The 24,448-nt window shown below is 42.7% G+C and overlaps 1 protein-coding gene across 1 annotated transcript; it reads left to right on the top strand.

Moving 5' to 3' along the window:
• The first annotated feature begins 2,510 nt into the window (after positions 1-2,510).
• LOC133011495 (tripartite motif-containing protein 16-like) lies at positions 2,511-9,965 on the top strand. The gene is made up of 3 exons (XM_061079220.1): positions 2,511-3,925; positions 4,007-4,177; positions 9,827-9,965. The coding sequence occupies exons 1-3, from the start codon at positions 2,511-2,513 to the stop codon at positions 9,963-9,965; spliced, it is 1,725 nt and encodes a 574-aa protein (XP_060935203.1).
• The last annotated feature ends 14,483 nt before the right edge of the window (positions 9,966-24,448 follow it).

The following is a 24,448-nucleotide window of genomic DNA, read 5'->3' as shown; positions in this document are numbered from 1 at the left end:
AAAACAAAATTATCGGCGTGTTTTATCAACGTTTATAACACGGAACAAGTTTTAATACTGGGCGTGTTTCCTCACGGAAGATTTTAGTAGACGGTCGAGTTGTTCCCAGCCAATCAGACAGAAGCACATCGCAAATTGAGCCAATCAGGGGCGACTTGTCCTTCACGCCTCGGCCACTAGATGTCGACATAAGGCAAAATTAAAACAATGGAAAACACAATGAAGAGACTTCGAATGTCGCCCCCGTCTGGTCAAAAAGAAACACTGATAAAGTCCTATCAAGTTTGTTAAATGAGATAAAAACAGATGTTTGGTCAAAGAATAAGAAACTATCTGCAGCTAGTGTTCAAAATAATAATAATAATATAATATTAATAATAATACATTTTATTTTTACAGCACCTTTCATACATATAATGCAGCTCATAGTGCTTTATGATAAAATTGTAGACATGAAATAAAATTATTTGAACTCAGACGTTCACATCCTTCATTTGTTCTTCTGGTCCCCCGTGGTGACACATCAGTGAGGTCAGCGTGTCCTCTGGTCCCTGAAGGCATCACTGGGACATGGAACCAGTCCCAGTCACCATGACGACCTATCTATTATACGTATTGATTTGGACCCGGAGGATATGAGAATGATGTGAGTGTGACGGAACCACAGGGCTGATAATTCTCTACACGTCCATCGATCTATCCTGCGTTAATCTGTGCTCGATGAAATCCACTCAATAAACACTGGTCTTCACAGATCCACTCACCCCCCCCCCCCCCCCATCTATGCAACCCTCAGTGGTTTTTGTTTAGAGCCCTGCTCGCCACACTCCCTTTTACGTCACGCTGACGTTAGCTCAGTTTTATTCCATCTCTAATTCTGACAGAGCAGGTGACCTCTTTCTGTCGCAGTGGATTTCTTCTTTCAGAGCAAATCTCTCCGTGAGTGACGAGAATCCGGGGTTTGATAATAGCTGCAGATTTAAATCTCATTCAAACACCTACTGTTACCTGCAGTCAGCATTCAGGTCAGCTGATGAAACACCACAGACAATAATTACACAGCCCACATGTGTGATTATAAAAAGACGCACACGACAGTGAGGGTAAGATAACAAACCTACTCACTACTGTGTGTGTGTTGTGTTGTGTTGTTTGGAGCGTGTATATCGAGGCTGGATGAGGTAGAACAAGAACATAGAACTTTGCAATTTGTATTTGCATCTCAAGCTTTTGTTTCAGGTTCAGTTTCAGGTATTAATCCACATTTCTCCAGAGGTTTCCAGGTCCTGCGGAATAATGTTAGCAACATCCATTCTTTTTCAATTTTAAAATGAAGTTTAAAGCTAAATCAATTGTCCACACAACTGTATTAGCTCCATAATACCTGTGCAAACTAACCCACCTGAAAAGACACATCACAGGCTCCTAGAGTCAGTCATGAGTCTTTTAAATCACTTCTTAAAACCCATTTTTATAGACTTGCTTTCATGTGATTTTATCGTTTTCTCATCACCTTCTATTTTACTGGCTCATTTATTTTAACTGACACATCACTGCTCTTAAGTGTTCAAGTGACTCTATATTTACTCATTTAATTTGAACGACCTTAACGTGGTTTTCTGGCCTTCTGACCCTGCTCATTGTTATTAGGGCCCTCCATTCCCCTTTTAGGCTTTTTCAGGCCCTGGACGCTGAAATTCTTAGCAAAGTTTGCAGGAAATTCAAAACCCCAAAAAGTAATTTGAAATGGGCGTGGCAAAATGGCTATCACGACTTGTATATATACTAGACAAAAAAAGTCAGAGGTGCAATTGGAAAAAAACGCAACAGGAACTTGTCCCAGGTTTTTTCATCAGATCAACCCCATATGGACATGAGTATCATCACAACAAGACGGAGATATAAACTAACTTGAATTTCGAGTTTTCGTCACACGGTGTGCTCGTGGCGTGGCATCAAAGTTTGATTACACGCCTTTAAAACACGATGTTCTGTATCTCAGACATATTTTGTCCAATTGAATCCAAACTAGACATGTAAGACAAGAGTCCCGGCTTGATGACATCTACACAGAAACCATGGTTTAAAATCGCAGCGCCACCTGCTGGTTACAGGAAGTGACATGTTTTATACATTGATGAACTGCTCCTGGGTGCAAAACAGCTCAGTCAACTCATTGGATCAAGGTCAGAATTGGGACATTTCCTCAAACGATGTTAACATTGATATGCGGCGAAAGTTCATCCTTCGCCAAAGGAGACGATATTGTCACAACTCCACTGTGCATTGTCCTATCACCACCAAACTTCTGTCTCATGATCAGAGTCCAAGCCTGAGCTGCTCTATGACACACTATCAATGCCTTTAAACTAACTGTTTAAAGGCAACTACCTTTAAACAGTTAGAGTAGTGGTAGCTGCCAAGAGGAAGTGAACGAGAGGGGGTGGGGCAGAGATCTGTTTCTGTTCAGAGGAAGTGAAACTGTTCTACAGTCTCTGGCAGCAGCTGAAATGGAGCAGCAAGAAAATCAACTGGACAGAGAAAGATTCTGCTGTTGGATCTGTGTGGATCTACTGAAGGATCCGGTGACTACTGTCTGTGGACACAGCTACTGTAAGAGCTGTATTAACACCCACTGGGACAAAGAGGAGGAGAGAGGAAGCTACAGCTGCCCTCAGTGTAGACAGACCTTTACACAGAGGCCTGTCCTGGTGAGAAGCACCATGTTAGCTGCTATAGTGGAGGCGCTGAAGAAGACTGGACTCCAAGCTGCTCCTGCTGATCACTGCTCTGCTGGACCTGAAGATGTGGCCTGTGATGTCCGCACTGGGAAAAAACTGAAAGCTCTCAAGTCCTATTTGAATTGTTTGGCCTCTTATTGTGAAAAACACCTCCAGCCTCATCTTCAGTCAGCTCCATTGAAGAAGCACAAGCTGGTGGAGCTCTCGGAGAAGCTCCAGGAGAACATCTGCTCTCGTCACGACAAGGTGATGGGGATGTTCTGCCGCACTGATCAGCAGTGTATCTGTTATCTCTGCTCTGTGGAGGAACATGAAGACCACGACACAGTGTCAGCTGCAGCAGAAAGGACTGAGAGGCAGAGAGAGCTCAGGCGGAGGAGACGAACAATCCGGAAGAGAGTCCAGGACACAGAGAAACACGTGAAGCTGCTTCAACAGGAGAAGAAGGCCGTCAATGGCTCTGCTGATAAAGCAGTGGAGGACAGTGAGAAGATCTTCACTGAGCTGATCCCTCTGCTGGAGAAAAGAAGCTCTGATGTGGAGCAGCATATCAGATCCCAGCAGGAAACTGAAATGAGTCGAGTCAGAGAGCTTCAGGAGAGACTGGAGCAGGAGATCACTGAGCTGAAGAGGAAAGACCATGAACTGAAGCAGCTCTCAGACACAGAGGATCACAACCAGTTTCTACACAACTACCCCTCACTGTCAGCACTCAGTGGATCTACACACTCATCCAGCTTCAGGTTCCGTCCTCTGAGGGACTTTGAGGACGTGACAGCAGCTGTGTCCCAGGTCAGAGGTCAACTACAGGACATTCTAAATGAGACAGAGACACAGATTTTACAGATTGTGTCTCAAGTGGATGTTTTACTACGACAACCAGAGCCAAAGACCAGAGCTGACTTCTTAAGATATTCACAGGAAATCACACTGGATCCAAACACAGCATACAAACATCTGTTATTATCTGAGGGAAACAGAAAAGTAACATGGATGAGTAAAAAACAGCCTTATTCTGATCACCCAAACAGATTTACTCATTGGTCTCAGGTCCTGAGTAGAGAGAGTCTGACTGGACATTGTTACTGGGAGGTGGAGGTGGGGGCGGGGAGAGGAAGTGTTGCAGTCGCAGTAGCATACAAGAATATCCGAAGAGCAGGACGCTCAGATGAATGTGGATTTGGATATAATGATAAATCTTTGTCATTATATTGTGATGGAAACAGTTATAGCTTTTGTTACAACAGCATCAAGACTCCAGTGCCAGGTCCTGTGTCCTCCAGAGTAGGAGTGTACCTGGATCACAGTGCAGGTGTTCTGTCCTTCTACAGCGTCTCTGACACCATGACTCTCCTCCTCAGAGTCCGGACCACATTCACTCAGCCGCTCTATGCTGGAGTTGGGGTTCGTTGGTCCACAGCTGAGTTCTGTAAACTCAGTGATTTAGATTCTGTGTTTAAATCTTTAACTTCTTTTGTCTCCATGTTTGTTGATCAAATTACGTCGTGGTGATGTTTCTGCTCCGCACAGAGAACATCTGTCAATCAAACACTGACCTTCCTTTATCACACATTAATTTCTCACTTTGTAAAGACAGAAATCTATAATTATACTGACATGAATGTGTTTGAAAGAACCCGAGCATCGAGCGGTGGGAGGCCCTATTGTATTTCGAAGGACTTGCATTGCCATTTTTAGCAACAGCCACCTACCGGCAACAGGAAGCAGGCTTTTTTTACAACTATCATTCGATTTACATAAAATCTTCCCAGTGTGATGTGCTATTTGATAGCGTGGATCGTACTGAGCAATTAGCAGGCAAGGATTGACATCGCGTGACGGACGAAGGAAGTGAAGCGTTAATCCTTGCCGCAGAGCGCAAAACGCATGAAACGCAGAGATGTGAGCTTGGTCATCGATCGCTCTCTCTCCACCGACCGCAACAGACTTGAAATTGCCTGTGTTCGGCCCGTCAGTGCTACAACGTAGCCCTAATTTCTCTTATGTTTACTTTTCCTTCTTTGCTGTCTAAGCACTTTGTAAGCTCTGTTTTTTTTAAAGTGCTATATAAATGAAGTTTATTATTATCATTATTTTGTTTACTAGGCATATGTGTACTTACATTAAGACACAATCAGGAAGCACATGTGGGCGACTGCGTCATCATTTCCAAACGTTTGTGTTTCCTTCACAAGTCCCTGGAGTTTTCAAACTAAAACGGGATCATTACCGTTTCCAAACTTCTGCGTTTTAGTTTGTCAAAAGCTCGACTACACGTATGAATGTAGAAACTGTGATATGTTTTAAAACTACATTTTGGACTCGAGGGGATGAAGCCTTGGTTTGAAAGCTGCAGGATGATGTTTTCAACTGGACGGACGGGCAAAGAGACATTTGTTCACAGTGACACAGGTGCTCATGTCCTCTTCCTGATCAGTCTCTACAACCAGCGCTGAATGGAGAGCGTCACTTACACTCGCTGTTCCGTCTCGTCATCGCTCAGAGGAACGGAAGGACGGGTTGAAGGAGCCTTTGAAAAGGGAAAAATCAATCTTCAACTGCAGCCTCTGAAGGATTTGGTCTGTGAATAGAGACAAAATAATCCAGAACAGAACAGAAAGGGAATCAACGTGTGTTCATGTTCCACAAACATCACATACATCTGTTTAAAGTACCTCTTCGTCCACACCCAATTAGCACTTTAGTATTTTGTTATTGTTTAAAAGGAACTAACTCTCTGACGCCGACTAGGACGTAAACATCAGGTGATTGATTCCTCTAAAGCTTGTTCTGCTTTCTACAGGAACACATGGAGGTTTGTGTTTTCATACACAAACTATACCTCCTCACCTGTGACCTTCAGTCGTTCTGCTTCTGACCATCTGCATTTTAGACTTTCTCAGTGCTGCAGGAGAAGAATCCATCACCACAGTAATTGTTAACACATATTTGATTATACAGGCAAACATCAGTGCATCCATCAAAAAGAGCGATGACCTTCAGATGGACCTGAGCTCACTGTGGCTGCAATCTGCTGCTGAATGAAAGGGCTGAGGCAGGTCACTGCATGATGTACTACCTGTCACTCAAACTGAATTATCACAGTAAATCAGGTGGTATTTATTTTATATTATACTGTATTTATGCAAAGTAACACAGGGACGTGTGAACACACAATACAGGGATCCTCTATGTTAGTGTGTGCAGGTTAAACCGTTTATTATAAATACAGAAGTTTGTGCAAAAGTCCAAACTAAAGACTGTGAATAAAGATGGAAGTTGTGCAGTAATCTGTATTTTCTGGAATTACCAGCGAACCACTGGTTGTTTCTACAGAAGTCTGAGAAAACAGATTCTCCAAACAACACGGGAAACGTTCAGGACTAAATCTCTGTGTCTTTAATGTGAAAATTAACCTGCTGGAAAAGTTATCGACAAACTTACAGCGAACGGAGGAAACGTTACAACCTCCTCTCTGGTCTCAGGGATTATTCAGGTTTTTATCTCCCCCACGGGAACAGACACAAGTTTATTAATCTCCTCTGCGACCCGAAAGCAGCGAGGAGGCAGAGATAAAGAGGAAGCTCTGCGGAGAGGAGACAAGGTTGTGCTACTTGGAGAGAGTCGTGTGTTGAAGTGATAGATTGCTCTGTGGTGGGCGGCTGCGTCCTGCTGGGCATAATAAATACCCATAAACCCCTCTGTCAGGGAGAATGGGGAGAATGGAGAGACTTTAAGACGGAGGACAAACAAGGTCGTGTAATGAAGTCGTCGAGGACTGCAAACAGCCGTTTAATGTAGAGGAGCGATGAAGACGAGTGGAAGAAGAATAATGCAGAACAAGTATTACAGCTCCAACAACCGGCGCAGCTTGAGTCTAGATGTTTTCTCCATACATGGTCACAGTGACCTTTGACCTTTGACCACTGCACCACCCTGAGGTCTGCTTCAGTTTCTCACTGGAGTTCAGAGAGATATTAGTCAAACAGTATAAAACCATTCACCTCATGGGAGAATCCAGACAACATGTCTCCAGCTCGGGGTGTCGATCACATATTCAAATTACAGACGCCTCCTCCTGCCCCCCCCCCTCACCCCCCGCTCTCTATCCCTCCGCTCCTCGTCTGAGTGGGACAAACCTCAGCGGGGAGAAGGAGGCGCGATGAGGAGTAACAGGCTTCGTTCTGGGAAACAAGGAAACAGCGTGAAGCCTCGTTTACAGATGACGAGCGACAAAGAAACAACGAGAGAGAGAGAGAGAGAGAGAGAGAGAGAGAGAGAGAGAGAAGAGAGAGAGAGAGAGAGAGAGAGAGAGAGAGAGAGAGAGAGAGAGAGAGAGAGAGAGAGAGAGAGAGTGAGAGAGAGAGAGAGAGCTCTGCTGATGAAGATTGACATCAGCTGTTATTAGTTTAAAGGCTTCAATGAATTTATCCAAGAAGAAGTTCAACCAACAGCAGATGAACATCCTGGCTTCACTGCGGGTGAATCACATATATACTGTGTATTATAAAGCCAGTATAGCACACCAGACTATGGTATATTATAGTGTGTATATAGAGAGATAGAGCATCAGAGCACGTTCTGTCACACTTTGCCCTCAGGCAGCCGCCACGTCTCCAAACGGCGGCGCTGATGCGTGCGGTTCGTGAGCGGCGGCGCTCGGCGGCTGGACGTGAAGACGCTGCTCAGATGGAATAATCATCTGTCAGAGTCGATACTGGGACCTGTCTGTTGCTCTCAGCTGTGTGAACACAGATCGACAGGTCACGCTGGATTACGCATTGTGCAGAGCGCTGAAGTGAAATGAAAGGTAATTGCCACTTCAGCGTCGTGGAGATGAGGAGAAACTCGTGGGAGTTTTTATCCGTCACTGAACGTTTGTTTTTCTCTGTTACTCCTGAAGTTAACCTCGTGTTTTATGAATCACACATTCTGACTTTGATTGTTTTTAAATTTAAAACGGGTCTGGTTTAATTAAATTTAACACAACGGGGAAAAAGCCCTTGAGATGAACTTTGGAAAATGCTTTTGATTCTGTGCAGCAAGTTTCACATTTCATGTTTGAAACCTGAACATTGTAGATGCATTTGAATTAAGTGGAATTTTCTATACAAGAGAAAAGATGGAAACAGCAACAAAATCCTCCAAGTTAATGTGTTTTCTGATCCGATCACATTATTCATCGGGACGTTTCCCATCAAACGTTTTCAAATCACTGTTAAAATTAATCAGTTTTAATAAGATGACTCAATATTTAAGGTTTGATTAAGTTTAGGCAGAAATGACTTTGGGTTTTTGGGGAAGGTCACGATTTGGAGTGAATCTCGTGTTAACTTAAATACTTAACTTTCAAGGTCAGGGCGGAGCCTCGTCGTCATGGTTACAGCAGTAACCACCTGGTTTAGGTAAAAGTTCAGATCGTTCAGAGAAAACCTGATATTACTAATGTCATTTAAAAACATTTTCATTGACAATTCCACAGGAAAACTTTGTTGTGGATCTTGTAACAAAAAACAAAATATAAATTTATATGAAAGAAGGGAAAGGTAAAGAAAATGGGTAATTATTTGGTGCTTTTTTTTTATTACATGCTTAACTTTGCGGCTCTGAGTCTTTGCAACGAGACGTTTAAAGTTGAGAAGAATCAAATTAAAGTGAAACAGCAAATAGTTTTTGCAGGAAAGCAACTGGTGGAGGTAATCCTTCATTTACTTTTTATTTTCAAGTGCAACCTGTCACGTTTAAACATAAGTTTGGAAAATATAAGTAGGCTCCAGAGTTTCAAGTCTTATCTCAATGAATGGAGCCAGGGAATCACTCCATCTCGTTCCGCCCCTCTGCTCGGTGACAGCTCCTCTCGGATCCTCCGGTGACTGAAAACACATCGACGTGCAGATTCTGGCGAGCGCCCCCCCCCTCGTGATCGGAGCCAAACTCCAGCAGCAGTCGAGGCGTGCAGCGAGAAGTGGCCGCTCCCCAATGGCGACATCTTTAGGTTGGAATTGCCATTTAGTGCTGCTTAATTGACTGTAGCTGCGCCGCATCTGTCTTCCCTCTCGCCACGTGCACGGCCGACCCTCGTGGGTGTGTGCGCCGAACAGCGAGCGTGCTTAATTAAGTCCTGATTAAACCATACAGCCCGCTGCAGAGCCACACACCTCGGGAACACGGCACCGGGGGCGACCGCGGAGCCGAGCCAACACTTTGAAACTCGGAGGAAACGACATCCACCCTCTTTACTTTTCATTATCCAGCCCAGTCGTGTGTGTCCGGGCTCTTCACTGCTGGAGGCCGCTGGATAAAACACCCTCATTTATAAAACACTCATTTCTTATGTGTTGATTTGTCCCAACTTGTAAATCCACAAACTGTTGCTCCAGGGATTTGCTGCTGCTGCTGCTGTGAAAATCCCCTAAAAGCTTCTATTCATGGCTCCTCACCTTGGTCACATTGTTCCCTGAGAGTAGAAATGTTTGATGTGCTGCATGGAAGAAGGGAACTAATTACTCCTTTGTGTGTTTTGGCTGAAATGAAATGTTCAAAAGACGAGTGAAAAGGAAACAAGGCTTTTAAAAAAGGTGGAAGCTCAAATGTACCAACATGTGTTTTGTTTTCTGAATTTCTGCACTTTGCTGATAACGGCAGACGACCTCTGAGCTCCAGCGCGTCCTTGAAGTCTTCGTGAAGTCTGGAGAACAAGCTGCTGTTTCAAGGGAGTTGGACTCAGATCCACTGTGGGTGCTGCCCCGTGTGGACTGGGGAAGCATTACAGTGGTAATGGGAGCGACTGGATGTTCATAAGCTGTTTTTACACGTGACCTCCTAAGTTTGTTTGCAGAATTCATGGGTCCAGACTTTTCTCCGGGAGTTTTTCTTTCACACATAAACACCACTGCAGGATATTCTCTGCTCAGAAGCCTTCACTACATCGAAGAGAAATCTGGGGGAAGAAGAAGAAGTCTCTGCTGTGTCCTCTAACATCCACTCATCAGTAGACACACATTGAGGCCATCAGGTCGATCGTCTCCCGTCTTTATCTCCATCTTTCTCCTCATTCACTCGATGTGTTTTTTCTGTTTCTTCAGCCTCACGCTGCCAAGTATGAAATTACCAGAGAAGACATTCCTGCTCAGTCTGCTGCAAAAACACAACCTGCTCTCCAAACCGCCGCCGGAGCCGCCGGAGCGAAACCTCCCCGCGCAGGTGGAATCGGATCTGAGCTGAAAATCAATCTCCCTTGGTCTTTTCTCTGCCTCTTGCTCTTGGCGGCGAGAGCAGATCACGAGTTCAAGCTATGCACAACACTTTAAATACACTTTAAATTCACTCATTTAAAGTGTATTTGTTGGAATCGTGTAGAATAACATTTCCTCTGAAGCACTTCTACGAGCCGACATGTTCTCTTCACCGGCCGCAGACGCTGCTCACTTTTTTATAGACGTGATAAATGTCATTTCTCTAAATAAAACTGTTCTTTTTTGTTTCTTTTTTTAAAATCCCAGCAGACTGAAGACGTCTGTTTGCTTTCTGAGTTTGACGCCCGTCTGCAATTATAAAGCTCAAGTGGGCGTCTGCAATAAAAAGATAAATGTCACCTGCCCTACTTATGACCACCACTAGGAGTCTGAACTGTTCGCAGTCGGGAATCTGTATTTAAAGTGTATCAAACTGCAGCATCACAATACAAACTGAAAGATGTTTCATTCCATTTTTATATCATTATATATATAGTTTGTTCTATGTCCCATCCCCTAAAAAAGAGGAGATGGGTTTCATGACCTAAACTGCAGTCAGCCACCAGGGGGCAATCGTGATTTGGCTTCACTTTTGGGCGCCGTCCTGTCGTCCATCTTGATCTAGAGTCTGTGCCCAGATCCTCTGAATGGTTTTGCTGTATTTTGACGAACTCAGTTTTTTAAAATGATATAGATTTAAGCTACATCCACACTTTATTGTTTAAGTTTCGTATTGAATCTTTTATTTGCAAATAAACAACGAACTGTAGATCATAGAATCTGTTTCCTCTTTACACGGACACGTCTCTGCATAGAGGACGTTCTTGTACCTTGAGTTGACACGTTTTGTGGATGTGACACAAACTTTTCACTGCTGTAATCCGTTAAAAGTAAAACCTGGAGAACGATCCAGACACAAATGACTTACGTGTCCCACAGGAGGAACTTAATCATCCAGAGATGGTCTTGTATCCCTCGGAGAACAAAAACAAACAAACACAAGCCACAGTTTGTTTTCCACAGTCTCCTGAGACGATGAAGGACTCGTGCCTCCGTCCTGGTTTCACCTGTTCACCGTGCAGCTCCACGCAGCCGACCTCTGACCTCTTCCTGCTCCGAGGTCAGTCCTGTCGGTGCCTCGTCGTTTTGTCATGCAGCTCCTTCCTGCTCGCTGCTGTGAGATCAGCCGTCTCTTCTCCTCGAGAGGCAGCTCAGCCCAGAGGGGAGGTGACATCGTCTGGAGCTGAAGGAGACGACATCATCAGGTCAGTGTCTCCGCCTTCTCTCCCCAAAATAACTGTCAGCTCTCGTTAGGGCGACGGAGAGAAGAGGTTGATGGGAAAGTGCACGTGTGTATCAGGGCTAAAGATAACAGCTGCCACCGCGTTTCCCCGAAAGATTATCATCATTGATAAAAAATGATTCTATGAGATCCTAAATCCCTTTATTTAAAACCAGCAAAACAGATTAAAGTGACAAACATCAGTCTGACTGATTATGATATTGAGGATGACACAGATACACAGATAAATGTTAATTCATATACAGTAACATGAAATTCACATATTCACAGGTATTTCTACATTTCCAGATGATGTTTATAGATTTTATTGCATTTTTACTTACTTTTTCAAATTTTTACTTTCCCCTTTGTCTTTGTAACACAGCAAAATTCCCAGTTGTGAGAAAACTAAAGGATTCATTTATTTTTTCATCATCTTATCGTATTTCTTATCTCCTCTTGTTGAGGTCATCAGACTCTGACATCTGCTGCTGAATATTCTCTCTTGAGACGATGATCTGTGGCTTCTCACCAACAAGAGTTTTAAAATTGTACGAGGTAAAGTTTTAATCGTGAATCTATCTTCTAAGGCTTTTTAACATCTAGAACCTATGGACGAGGTTCCAGTCGTCAGTCTGCTGAACTCTGTGTGACCCCGGCTGATGCTGATCACTGATTCTGAGCCGTGACAACAACACAAACACTTTACAGACGTGACTCATCCGTGGAACAATCCACTGTTGAACTGCAGCTGCAGCTTCCCTCGGTGTGGACGGCTCCTCTGTATTCGCCTCAGCTCTCCGGCTGCCTCCATCAAGAACAATCACCCCAGAAGAAACATTACCATCCACATCTCCTCTCTCTGCCACATTCATGTGAGCAGTGGAAATGTGGTGTTTGGGGTAAATGGAAGGAGCAATGACTCTTATCTATATGTCCACACGTTCCTCCGGCGCTGGAGGAACTGATGGAGCAGTTGTTCAAGTTTCTTTCTATAACAACATTCTCACTGAATCGTGCTGCTGCTGCTGTTTGAGTCAGGCTGAGGCCAAAAGAGGTTTGTTAATGTTTGGATGCTGGAGAAGTTGCTGTTAATTAACTGTGATTATTTGATTGAATAGAACAAGATAAAGGATAAATGACGACTAATTCTATCAATGTGTGTAGTAGTTCTAATTCTACTGTCCCCGAGTACATGTTACTGATGTTAGAACAAACTCTTCCCCTTTCTTTGCATGGTTTTATTTAATGTATCCTCCACTTTGATTTATGTCAAGTTGTCTCTGCTAACGCTCTTATATTGATTATCATTTTAACATTTGTATTAAGTGGTTTTATTTGAAAGGGCGTCTGCATTTTGGTTTGGTTTCTTTTAGCAGAAATCCAGCTGGTGTTTACCAAAACCCCAAAAAGAGGAATAACCTATAATTAGAAAGCAGAGATCTTGTCCCTCGCCTCCAGATTCTGTTTATTAACATGAAGAATGTGTTTGTAGAGATTAGGTAACGTTGGAAATGTGACTTTGAGCGTGGAACGAGTGCTGCTGGTGTCGTACGAGCGTTTTGCGATACAGTGAAAAGTAGAAAGACTGAACGGCTGCTGCACTTCCAGTCAGGGATGAAAGCTGCAGTTTGTAATGTCCACGGTTCAGAGGACGGAGCAGGACAACAGGACACAAAACAAACAGTCTGAGGTTCAGAGTCTTCAGTCTCACGCCGTGAAGTCGACCTGCACCTGAGTTTTCTCTGTAAATATTCCAATAACAGAAAAGAGCAGCGGACGACTGACGGGTGGAAGTGACAGGTGGCACAGACCTCACACGGCTGCACAGACGCTGCCTGTGTCCTCGGAGACGATCAAAACACCGAGACGGACTTCAAACTGCAGCAGACGCTCAGGTTCTGGAGCGACAGCACTTACTGGAACACGCTGACGTGATGCCGTGTGTGGCCTCCTGTGCGTCTGGGCTGCAGCAGACACGCTTCATTAGCTGCAGAAGATGTAACGAGCCAGGACAAGCAGGTCGGCCCGGGCTCGGACTCTGAGCTGGCAGCAAATTGAATAAATCCATGCAGATGTAAGTAAACAGAGGTTTCTCTTAACGGGCGGCTCCTGGGCCGCGGTGCCACAAAGAGCAGGATGGATGCTCAGATGGATGCAGAGGACCGGAGCTACTTTACTCTACAGCTTCAGCACTAAGTGATGTATTGAAGGAGCATGAACTTTATTCAACCTGCTGTCAGCTGAGTTGTGTTTGCTGCGGCCGGTAGGACAGCGGTTCTGGACCTGGCAGCGATTCGGCTTCTGTTCAACAAGTCTCCGAGTACAACAGATGTTTGGTGTCAGGACGATTTAAATCTCACCTCTCGGGTTTCTCCGGTCGCTTCACATCTCGGCCGCCTGTCGGCTCAAGGAGACAAGGAGACACAAATCTAATAAAATCTAATTTTAATCTGAAGAACGAGGTGATTCATGAGGATTTATTTCAAATCCGTTAAGATAAATTAAGATAAAATAACCAATGTCACGAAGCACCTGGCAAGGACCATACATAGCTCCTAAAAGCAAAGCCAAAACATACACTGCCCTCTGCTGGCTGGCTGCAGTAAAGGTCATAAATCCTGCCTACTCAATGTTAGCGAATGGGACGTAAATGTTGTAATGCCACCTAAGATGGTTATTGTCATTTTAAGTTATTCTTATCACACTGATGTTTATGTTCATGTTTCTGATGTTTCAAGTTTGGTTTTAATTAGTTATTTGATGATATGAAAAACAAGTGAAACGTAATGATTGACACCTCAGACTGACTCGTGATTGGTCGAGCTCATGGTTATTTTGGCTTCATTTCTGGATGGTGAGAGGAAGTGGATATCATTTGACCATATCTATTTGCCAACTTATAGCGATGTCATTTCTTTAAGTTAATGACACAATAAAAATGTGATACACTCCGCTTCTCTGTTGTTTTGTTGGTGTAACAAAACTAACGATGAAAATAACGATACATCGTTACATTGCTGCTAAAGACTTTGGTTGTGAAACTTGATTTGAACGATCATCCCATTAAAATAAGTTGTTTTGACTCTGGTCATTCTATATAAAACCAGTGACTCATCCGTCTGGACGCTAACAGGCTGAGTTCCCACTGATGAGCTTTACGCTTTGGATCCTGAATAGAAAAAGCGTTTCCCCCCCGCTTGTGTCTCTCTAGCTTCTTCCTAATTGCCCTTCGCCACACGGACAAACAAGTCTGTGTTTGCTGAGCTGGTGTCAAACCCCTGATGAACGAGAGCTGCTTATCTCAATAAAACCAAATGTTCCATCGCTACAACACGAGCGTCACGACGGCGATGTTTCCTCTCGACGCCAGGAGTTTGGAAGGAGGACGTGAAAGGCATAAAAATAATGTTCACGATAATGTTGCCCTGAAAACACTGATTCCTGTAAGAACTCCTTCGATATATCAGATAAACCTTCAAATCATTTGCTTTCTTTGTCTGTAGATTGGACAGAAATGATCCAAATCTCCACTAAATTCCACTGCGCTCTTTCCTAACCGTGTGGAAAGTGCAGAGCTCAGTTGTTATTCTGTGGGAATGCACTTGGCTTAGTTGAGCCTGTGTCTGGAAGGGGAATTGGGGTTGACAGCATTATTAATGAATGCTGAGCAGGGCTAAAGACTCTGACAGAGGTGGGGATAACGCAGGGCTGATGGATGGTTCTCACCCAAAAGAAACTCACGGTAACTTTGCTGCCTACAGTAAATTCTGTGGAGTGGAGAAGCTAAACTCTCAAGCGGAAATCAATCACAGGGACTTGCTGTAATTGTGCGTCATATATTTTCCTCTTTTATATTAAAGGTTGAAATGTTGTGCTCATGAAAACACAAACAGACTCCGGGGGGGATCACAGTACACTTTCAATCTGCCTGTGGTGCTTTCAGCCATCGCATGCTCTTATTTATATATCAAATATGTTTGGTCACATGTTGTATTTGTCCTCTAACTTTGCTTTTTATTTTGTTTCTCACAGATGAACAGATATTCTCTCTGTTTCCTTTTCCCTCCTGATGTAGTCGGACGAATCAAACAAACTAATTATTCTCTATAATAATAAAAACCTGCTTAATCCCTGGATTCTACAGTTAAATCCTGAAATATTAATCTCTAGATGAACAAACTGATGTTGGTTTATAGAATTAGCGGCTGCATCACATCGATAACGTGCATGTTTTATTTATTTTATAAGAGACAATTGAATTGAGGGAAGAAGAGTCAGACTGTTAAACTAATTTAGTTTCTAACTGAATGGAAATAAAGTCCAACGTACAACAAGGTTTCAAAAAAAGCTAAAGTTTGACATAATGATGATAATGAGAAGTGAGTCACTGAAATTTGGTTTTGAATATAGTTTCTGCTGATGTCAGTGGTTTGATTCCTCGTCTCGCTGCAGTGCAAAACCTCTTTCTCCAGAATCTCCTTCCTCTTCCTCCTCCTCCTCCTCCTCTTCCTCCTCTTCCTCCTCGTCCTTCCCCTCCTTCCTTTCTCCTCTGTCTTTTCATGCAGCCATCTGTCTCTTTCCCTCTCATTTATCATTTCGCTGTATTCTGCATCTGTCATCCTGTCTCTCCCTCTTCCTCTCCTCTCGTCCTCCTCCTACTTCTCCGGGTTGAAGACATAAAGCTCTCAGGCTGGTTGATGTCAGAAATGCCCGAGCGTCTCCTCCTGAAAGGTTGACATTCAGGACGTGAGAGGCTTTTACTTGACAACAGCCATAATATCATCTGTGTGTGACCCGTTCAGAGCGGGTTCAGGAGTCAATATTCATTTAGAGGACGAGAACCAAACAGACATTTAACGGATGACAGCAGAGATGATTGACGTGTGACCCCTGAATTTCCCTGTGCTCTCTGACAGGAAGTAGAGCGGATGTGTCGGTGATGTAAAGAAGTTCAAAACAAGCTCAGTGAGTCGAAGCTCTGCTGTCGTTTCTGTATTTCTATTCAGCCTTTTACAATCGACCAAACAACTCCCACTAACATCTGATGGGCATTGGTTTCTGGGTCAGAGGTCGCTGCAGTGGTCACATGGATGGAAACAGGAAACCGTCGCAACACGATGACACACGTCAATCATCGCTTGTTGCTCACGTCGACATCTGCAGCTTTTTGCCTTTGCAGCCACAAAGTAGATCCGTCTCAATCCTAACTAGGGTTGCAAAGGGGCGGAAAGTTTCCGGTAAATTTCCAGAAAGTTTCCGGAAACTTTCCATGGGAAGTTTAGCTCGGGAATTTTGGGAATTTTGAAAAAGAGAAAACTATGCAAATTAAACACTGAGCAATAAAAACATCATTCAAAACTCTATTTTAAAGATGTATGGAACGTTGAGTTTCAACCCCCCACTGTGCATTCTTCCATCACATGCACAGATAACTCCCAGCATCCTTCACTCTACAGCAGGGCTATTGAGGCCTGCTGTAGTTTGCAGGACTAGTCAGGTAAGTTTAAATGATATTACTGGGGAAAATATATTAGCATGCTGATTGAGGATTGTTCATCTGTTCATCTAGCCTATTTCCATTCATTTATCCATCAATTGTAAAATATGTTTACAGACGATTCCAATTGTTTGGCTAACTATTTATATCTCTGGCATTGCATTAGTGTTTTTTTACAAACTTTTTTCTCATCTTATTCTACAGAACAATGCCACGTGCACTCTCTCATGTGTGGAGGCATTTCACCCCATCCAATGTAGAAGGAAAGGCTGTGTACATTTGCAAATACTGTGCAAAGACCTATGTTAAGAATGACACAACGATGCAGAAGCATATAGTCAAGTGCCCAAAGTTTCCTCAGGGCTCAAATCAGCCTATGACACAACAAAATGTTTATATTTATGTCAGTATATGACAAGGTAAATACAGTAAGTATAAATTACCCACAACATTTCCAGTTTATTCCCGTTAATTCACATTTATTCCCCTTAATTCCCGTATATTCCCGTTAATTCCCCTTAATTCCCATGGAAAGTTTCCAACTTTGAATATTCCTGGAATTTTGCAACCCTAATCCTAACCCTCTAAGGTGAAAGAAAACCAGATTACCCATCACCTGGATTTAAAGATGTCCAAGATGAAACCATCACAGTCTCCTCCTGGTGGCCGGCAGCAGTATAGGTCATGAACCCTGCCTCCTCCATGTTAGTAGATAGGGCACGGACAAATGAAAAAAACCCTGAAGTCCTCACAACTGCCAAGGAGACAATGACTTGATAAATATATCTTGTGCACAACTTAAGTAGTTCAAATCTGTCTTCACATATGTCTGAACTAGGCACAAGTTTCTTTTAATTTTTACCTATTTTTTAATGTGATACACTTAAAAAAAGTCTGATTCATGTACTGACCAAGTGAAATAAGTCATTTCTCTTTGGTTGCGTGTTCACCTGCTGTTTTAAACATCAAACACTTTTTACATTCTTCTTCCTCAGAAGCACACTGGTTTTTCTTTCTGTTTCTTTTTATTCAGTAAACTTATTGTCTTCCTCTCGTACAGCAACACGTCCTTAGTCCCACTCGTTCCCCCCTGGGGCCAAATTTACATTTCTCTTGATGTAAAGAGCAAATATTTCTTTTGTTCAGTAATTTAGTCCGAACATTGAAATGCTGCAAGTCAAGTACAATTTAATTAAAGTCTCTAATTTATTCTGAGTTTAAAGATAAGCGCTGGGTTTGGACTTTTTTTAAATTCCCCAACGCTGCACTAATCAATATTTTTTATATTAGCAATGAAACCAGATTACATCCCAGTCTGCAGCTTCCCTCGGCTCAGTGGGAGGATTTAAGAATTACCCTTATTAAACTGTCGGGGGTTTTCCCTTCTCTCCTGTCGGCCTTATAGCTGCTTGGTTCACGTAAAGTCGGTTTTGTTGCCAAGGCTAAATCTTCCAAAGGGGCTGTGATGTGAGAACGTACATGTCTGAGTCAGTTGCTCCGGACATTTAACGAGCAGGCTGCAGGAAAACGTCCTGAAAATGTCAATCATCTACAATCACAAGAATAACAAGTAATAATTCATACTTTTGCAATGTCTGGAGTTTAAACTGAAGAGTTACTTGTTGTTCCACGAGTGTCTTTGAAATCCCGCAGGATCGACAACACAGAGACAACACACACATTCCTCTTTTCACAGAAGTACATTAAACATTTTCTTTTTCCTGGGGGGATTCTCTCGGGTCAGGGGACACAAGCAGCCTGCAGCCACTCGAAGATGGGAAATCATTTTCCTGGAGAGACGCAGGAAAGATCAACATGTGAGACAATAAAAGAATTGAAGTCATTTGTAATTTTAACAGGCGACAAACTTCCTCTTTTAGTGAGATTCATTCTCTCTGTTGGAGAAACTGGACCCGAGGTTATTAAAGAATTGATTCTGTATGTTAGTAAAACAAGTGAATAATCATAAAGAGCAAAGGGCTGTAAAGCTGAGCAGGACCCGGGGCTGATATTTACTCAGACACTCTGAGGTTATGAGAAGTCGACTTTACTTCTGAGAGCCTTCAATAAGTCGTGTTCCGCCGGGCCGCCGAGGGAGAGCGTGGATTCCACCCTGACATTCAGCCGTATTAGCAGATAATATTAAAGAGCCATTCACACCCTGCACTTTTCACATGAGCTCAGCAGCAACGTGAAGAGACAGCAGAGCCGGCTGAGCTTAACGGGACTGACAGGACGCTCCACTTCCTTCTAAATGCCATTTGTAGGACGTGAAGACTCACACAGACACACACAGACACACACAGACACACACAGACACAAACTGCCCACACAGGAGTTCAAACCTTTAAGTGCAAAAATCAATTATTTAATGATGATCAATATAACGGATGATGAGCCAACTCTGCTCAGGTTTTTAGACACGTTTACTGATAAAGTTAAACAATAAACTTGACTTATTAAAAACAAGGCGTCTTTAAAATCATCAATGGAAACAAGTGAATCAAATTAAAAACATTGTTTTATTTTATTATTTTTTTTTTTTTAATATTCTTTTTATTGGTTTTTAACCATTTTATAGAACAAACATTAGAAAAACAGAACAGACAACAAAACAAACAGAACAACAACAAAAATCCCACCCCAAACTAACAATGAGCACTGCAGTATATATCCTTACACACATATATACATATATTTATATACACACATACACATACCCATACATATATACATATATGAAATATATTGTTTTGATAGATTCTCTGAGATTATAAAGCTTCTTGTGGTTTTATGTGAAATATCTTAAATATTCTGGATGAATTGAGATCTTTTAACTTTTCCTCAACTTCCATCACCATCATTAAATAAGAAGTTTATATTTTAATCCATTTCTTTCTCTTAAGAGACACAAATAAAGTGAAATAATAAAATATGTGGCTCCTATACATCAGCCTCTTGTTGGACTGTCTCTTGGCGGAGGAGCAGCAGAGGTTGAATCCTTATGAAACTTGCATGTTGTCTTTAACGGAGTCTGTCACCTCCTCTTATGTTTCTGAAGGGAAACAGGAAGTGTGGGGGGGGGGGGGAGGACATATAGAAACCGGCCTCAGGGAGAAAATAAAGAGCAACATAAGGCCGGGGTCACACATCGTACGTTCATGTCCTGCAGCGCTGGTCGGCTCATTCACGTTTTGTTGTCACAACGCACAAACATTGTATACAGACACACAGATAGATACACATCCAGAGACCTCCACCCTCACTGTCCTGCCACGAGGACAACACTGATGCATTGTGGGTCCTGCAGGCGGGGGGGGCTATTCATAGTTCTGCCAAATGTCACGGATGCAAGGTTATTGACGTTATCATATCGAGAGAGTCACAGTTAAAGAGTCAGAAACTCGACAGTCAGCCGATCGACTGGATTCAAATTTTATATTTCTGAAACCAACGAGACCTGAAGCCAAAAATATTAAAGAGTTTTTAATTTCTTCAATCCCGAAGATATGATCAGGAACTGTTCCATCGATTAGTCTGCAAACCAAGTTGTTGTTTGTTCAACAGTGACTCGTATCTGTTATTAGATACGATCCCATTGTTACTATTCTGTGTTTTTCATTAATTTGATCAATTCTATTTAATTTGGTTGTTTTATAAAATAATCTTAAAGATGATCTTTTCATAATTGCTTTGTAACTTGTTTTTTCACCTTCCTTAATGGGGCATATTTCCTTTGTAGCAACATCTAATTCTCTGGTGATCTTATTAACCACACGTTTTTTATTTAAATTAATTTATTATTGAACAATATTATACTAATACATGCGGGTGCTGTAATGTTTATAAATGTGTATTTCCTACCAGAGAGGTTTCAAAGGTTAACGATGATTTAAAATGCATCCAAAATAAGTAAACAACCGATTTATTAGTAATTTTAATGAGGAAGATTATATCAAATAAAACAACATTTATTTACAGACTTTTATTGTGAAGGAGGAGCCGCGTGAGCCAATCAAATAGTTGCTGGTTCCAATTTAAAGTTCCTGGCTCCTGTTCCAAGCAGAATCCGGCTCAATTGAAAAGACGTCAGATCTCCCGGAGGTCGTCGTGTCAGCAGCTCACGGCTCCGCTGAGGCGACCTTCACTCACCTGTTGTGTGTTGAGCAGCCAAGCCTGACCTCTGACCTCTGACCTCTGGCAGATAATGGGCCAATTATCCAACAGGCTCGGATGCAGTTTTCATCACAGCTCGTTCTGCAGCTGAGGCTCGATACGAATCCTGGACACAGGGTCAGAATGAACAACTGCAACCCTGCTTTTACTTAGACCACAGTTTACTATTTACAATTAATTGCACAAGACAGTGAATTGTTATAATCGCCCCCTGGTGGTTGGCTGCAGTATAAGTCAGAAACTGCAGCTCCTCCATGTTGGCAGACGGGACACGGAGAGAACTAGAAAGTCAGGTACAATTTGTCATTTTCTGCCTCAGACCTGGAGAAAAATACTCCACTCTATGATCACCAAATTATGTTATTGGCACAATGTGGCAGAGTTCATATCCAGCATAGTTTGACTTTACTTCTGGACGTCTGCAGGAAGTGGAGACGTCTCGTTCATCTTGATTCACACAGTGTCTTCAGCTCCGGTCTCGTCTCGCTGTCCTTAGTCTGCTGCAGTTTGAATCATCTCAAACAAACTTCTGACTTACAGTATAATCAAACATCTACCAGCACACGTTTGTGCATAAATCTGTGTGATTAGCAGATGCACCTTTATTACCTCGTGCTTTTGTTCTCCAGACGAGTTGTGATAGATTGTTGTTGATTGTGACAGGAGGAGGCAACAGAAGAAACATGTTGTTGTGCAGCAGAGTGACTCACTGAGGAGAGAAGGGATCTGGTGTGTTGGTTATCTATGATTTATTAATATTGACAGACAAACAGCTACATGCTCTTTACAGAAATACCAATGAAAAGACACAGACTACACACTGCAGCCTGTATTGAGCCAAGGTCGTCATCAAAGTGAGGCTGAGTCACTCACCTGAAGGGAAACACAATGGATTTACTAAGAGGGTCAAAGAAAACATTTAATAAATGTTTCTCAAAAGACTGATTCTGTCCTTTTAGGTGGTTATTAGCACAGTGACGTATGTCCTGGTGTTCATGATCCACAGGTAGAATCACCACAGACCTCCAGTCCAGACTCAGAGAGGAAGGGCAGCGACTCTTTCTCTGATGAAATCACTGTTTCCTTCTTTCTTCATAAAGCAAAGTTGCAGGTTTGCTTTTGAACTGTCAATATTAGATGATTCTGTGAAACCCTGGATTATCTTCACTGACAGTTTTTCCACATCAAGTATTTGTCCTTCAAATTTGTTTTTCACATCCAGTGAATATAAATAAAATTAGCCACTAACAGAATTCCACTGACTGGAGAGAAACTAAGATGTTTTCATGTCACAGCAGGTCAAAGTTTCCACTTCTCCAACACTTGACCTCACAGACCGATTCGCTCATGCTGCCTGTTCGTGTTCTGTTTTTATTTTGACTGGAGAAAAGTTTGGCTTTCATGGAGGTTTGGTTTGGAAACAGTCTCCTTCATTATCTCACCGCTTTAAATAACACAAACTGAAACATCATGGACCCTCGGACAGAAGACTGAATTCGTTTATTTCTGCACAAGAACAAAAATATGTTTTTGTCCTCCTTGTGCTTCGAGGCAGAAGAATCTCAGATATTATACATTTTAAACCTCATAAATTATTCCTCCAAGATAAACCGTCTTTAAGAAATACTTCACATCCCTGTTTTACATCTGCACGCTGTAATTTTTTCTCCATTTCCTCTCAGATAACGCAGCTCTTGTGTAAAAACACAAACCTGAGGCCAAACGTGTGAATGAGGGAAGAGCAGAAAATAAGCATGTAAAACATTTCACAGAGAGGAAAAGTAATATGCTGTCAGATGATGTTTATCTTCTTGCCGGGATTTCACCTCACAGCCACAGTTCACTTCCTGCTTTGTTTTCTAACGACTGCTTTTCCTATGAATGTTGTTTTCTTCTATTATTATTGTTTTTGTGCTACAAATACATGTTATTCTACCAGTTTCCATATAAATTAAGCCACAAGTGTTATTTTTATCCACTTTGAAATAATTGCAATGTCCACTTTGCAGCTGTGTTTTCTAAATAAGTTTCTTTAAGATGAAACTGCAACAGCGAATCGGTTGTTTTCCTGATCAGAAGTTGATAAGACGCCAGTGGATGATGAAGCTGGAGATGAAGAAGAGGAGCCGACTGTGTGTTGAACAAAGTTAAACTTCCTCCAGACGCCTCACGCTGCGTCTGCTAGCGACAGTATGTAAATCGGAGTCATCAGGCGTCTCAATCATCGTCTCCCCGAGTGGAAAAATGGGGGGAAATTATAAATGGAACAATTCTACTTCCTGCCTGTTGCCACCTACACGGCACAGATGGTGTTTGTGAAGACATTTAGCCACGAAAATACTTTCTCTGGCAATCAGGCTTTGCTGAAAGTCTCTTCCAGAACTTTTGGACCATCAATCAAACCAAGTCGAGCGGCGGCGGCGGCAGCAGAACCGGGAAACGGCCTCGGAGCAGAATCCTCCTCTCGCTCAGTCGCGGGCCAGAGGAGGAACTCTGGCCTTCGTCAAACTGAGGAGAAAACGACGGCTCCTGAGCATGAAAATATTTGTGCAACTGGGAAAAAGCTAAGCAGATGAAATGAAGGGGGTGTAATGGCTGAAACAGTAGATGCTTTTAAATTGCTGCGGTCATAGGGAGGGGGTGGGGGGGGGGGGGGTCAATTACACAGAGGAAAGGTAACGAAAAATGTCGGTGAGGAAAATAGCAGAAGTCTGAACGGCCGCGGTAAACGGAGACACCAATTGTCCCTTCGGTGAACTTCAATGGCGCCGGCTGAAATGCAAAGGAAAGTCAGAGCCTCACTGCGTCCCCCCCCCCCCATCTGAACGTTTAATTGGCTTTTAGTACCTTAACATTTTAAAGGCATTCAGGAAATAGGTCTCAAGTGGAGTCAAGGAGCCGGGAAGTTGAATCTCATTTTGTCGATTTAAGGTCTGGACGTTTTTAGCTTCACAGCAGAGCAGGAGGACAGGAGGACAGGAGGACAGGAGGACAGTTTAGGACACAACAACAACACGTCTCAGAGACAGAGTTTGTCCGAGACGCGTGTGGACACGTCCTCATCTCTGTGGGACGTGTGTGTGTCCACTGAAGATCCGCCCACTCGGCTGACGTCATCTGAATCGTGACGAATTCACAACAAACTCAATTTATTTTTAAACTTCCCTGCGTTTCACAAATATGGATTTATTTACAGCCTCTGCCACTTTATTAATAGTGACTGAAATATGGATTTTTTTATTCTATTTCTACTATTTAAAATGTTGTAATCTTTTTACAGCTGTGCACAGAGCATTGATTTACTCAGACACACACACACACACACACAATCTGGTTAAAAACAACGACATATTCAGTCTTTGCAAATAGAAATGTTGTATAACCCATGAGATTATTATTCAGGAGGCACATCAGACGCATCCTGATGTCAGAAGTTAACTCATGTCCACCTGGGTTCAAACCCCGAGACACATGTTAATGCCAGGTTTAAAAACTGAACTTTTATCGTAGGATT

The sequence above is a fragment of the Limanda limanda genome, chromosome 10, assembly GCF_963576545.1.
Source record: "Limanda limanda chromosome 10, fLimLim1.1, whole genome shotgun sequence".
NCBI classification, from domain to species: domain Eukaryota; kingdom Metazoa; phylum Chordata; class Actinopteri; order Pleuronectiformes; family Pleuronectidae; genus Limanda; species Limanda limanda.
The sequence above is the reverse complement of the archived record's forward strand: the minus strand, read 5'-3'. Positions and strand labels throughout refer to the sequence as shown.

Excerpts from the sequence above, each read along its gene's own strand:
- LOC133011495 (XM_061079220.1), top strand. The coding sequence starts at position 2,511 with ATGGAGCAGCAAGAAAATCAACTGGACAGAGAAAGATTCTGCTGTTGG. Across the intron at positions 3,926-4,006 it reads TCAGATGAATGTGGATTTGG|AGGTCCTGTGTCCTCCAGAG; the intron begins ATATAATGATAA and ends GACTCCAGTGCC. Across the intron at positions 4,178-9,826 it reads ACAGCTGAGTTCTGTAAACT|CCTCACGCTGCCAAGTATGA; the intron begins CAGTGATTTAGA and ends CTGTTTCTTCAG.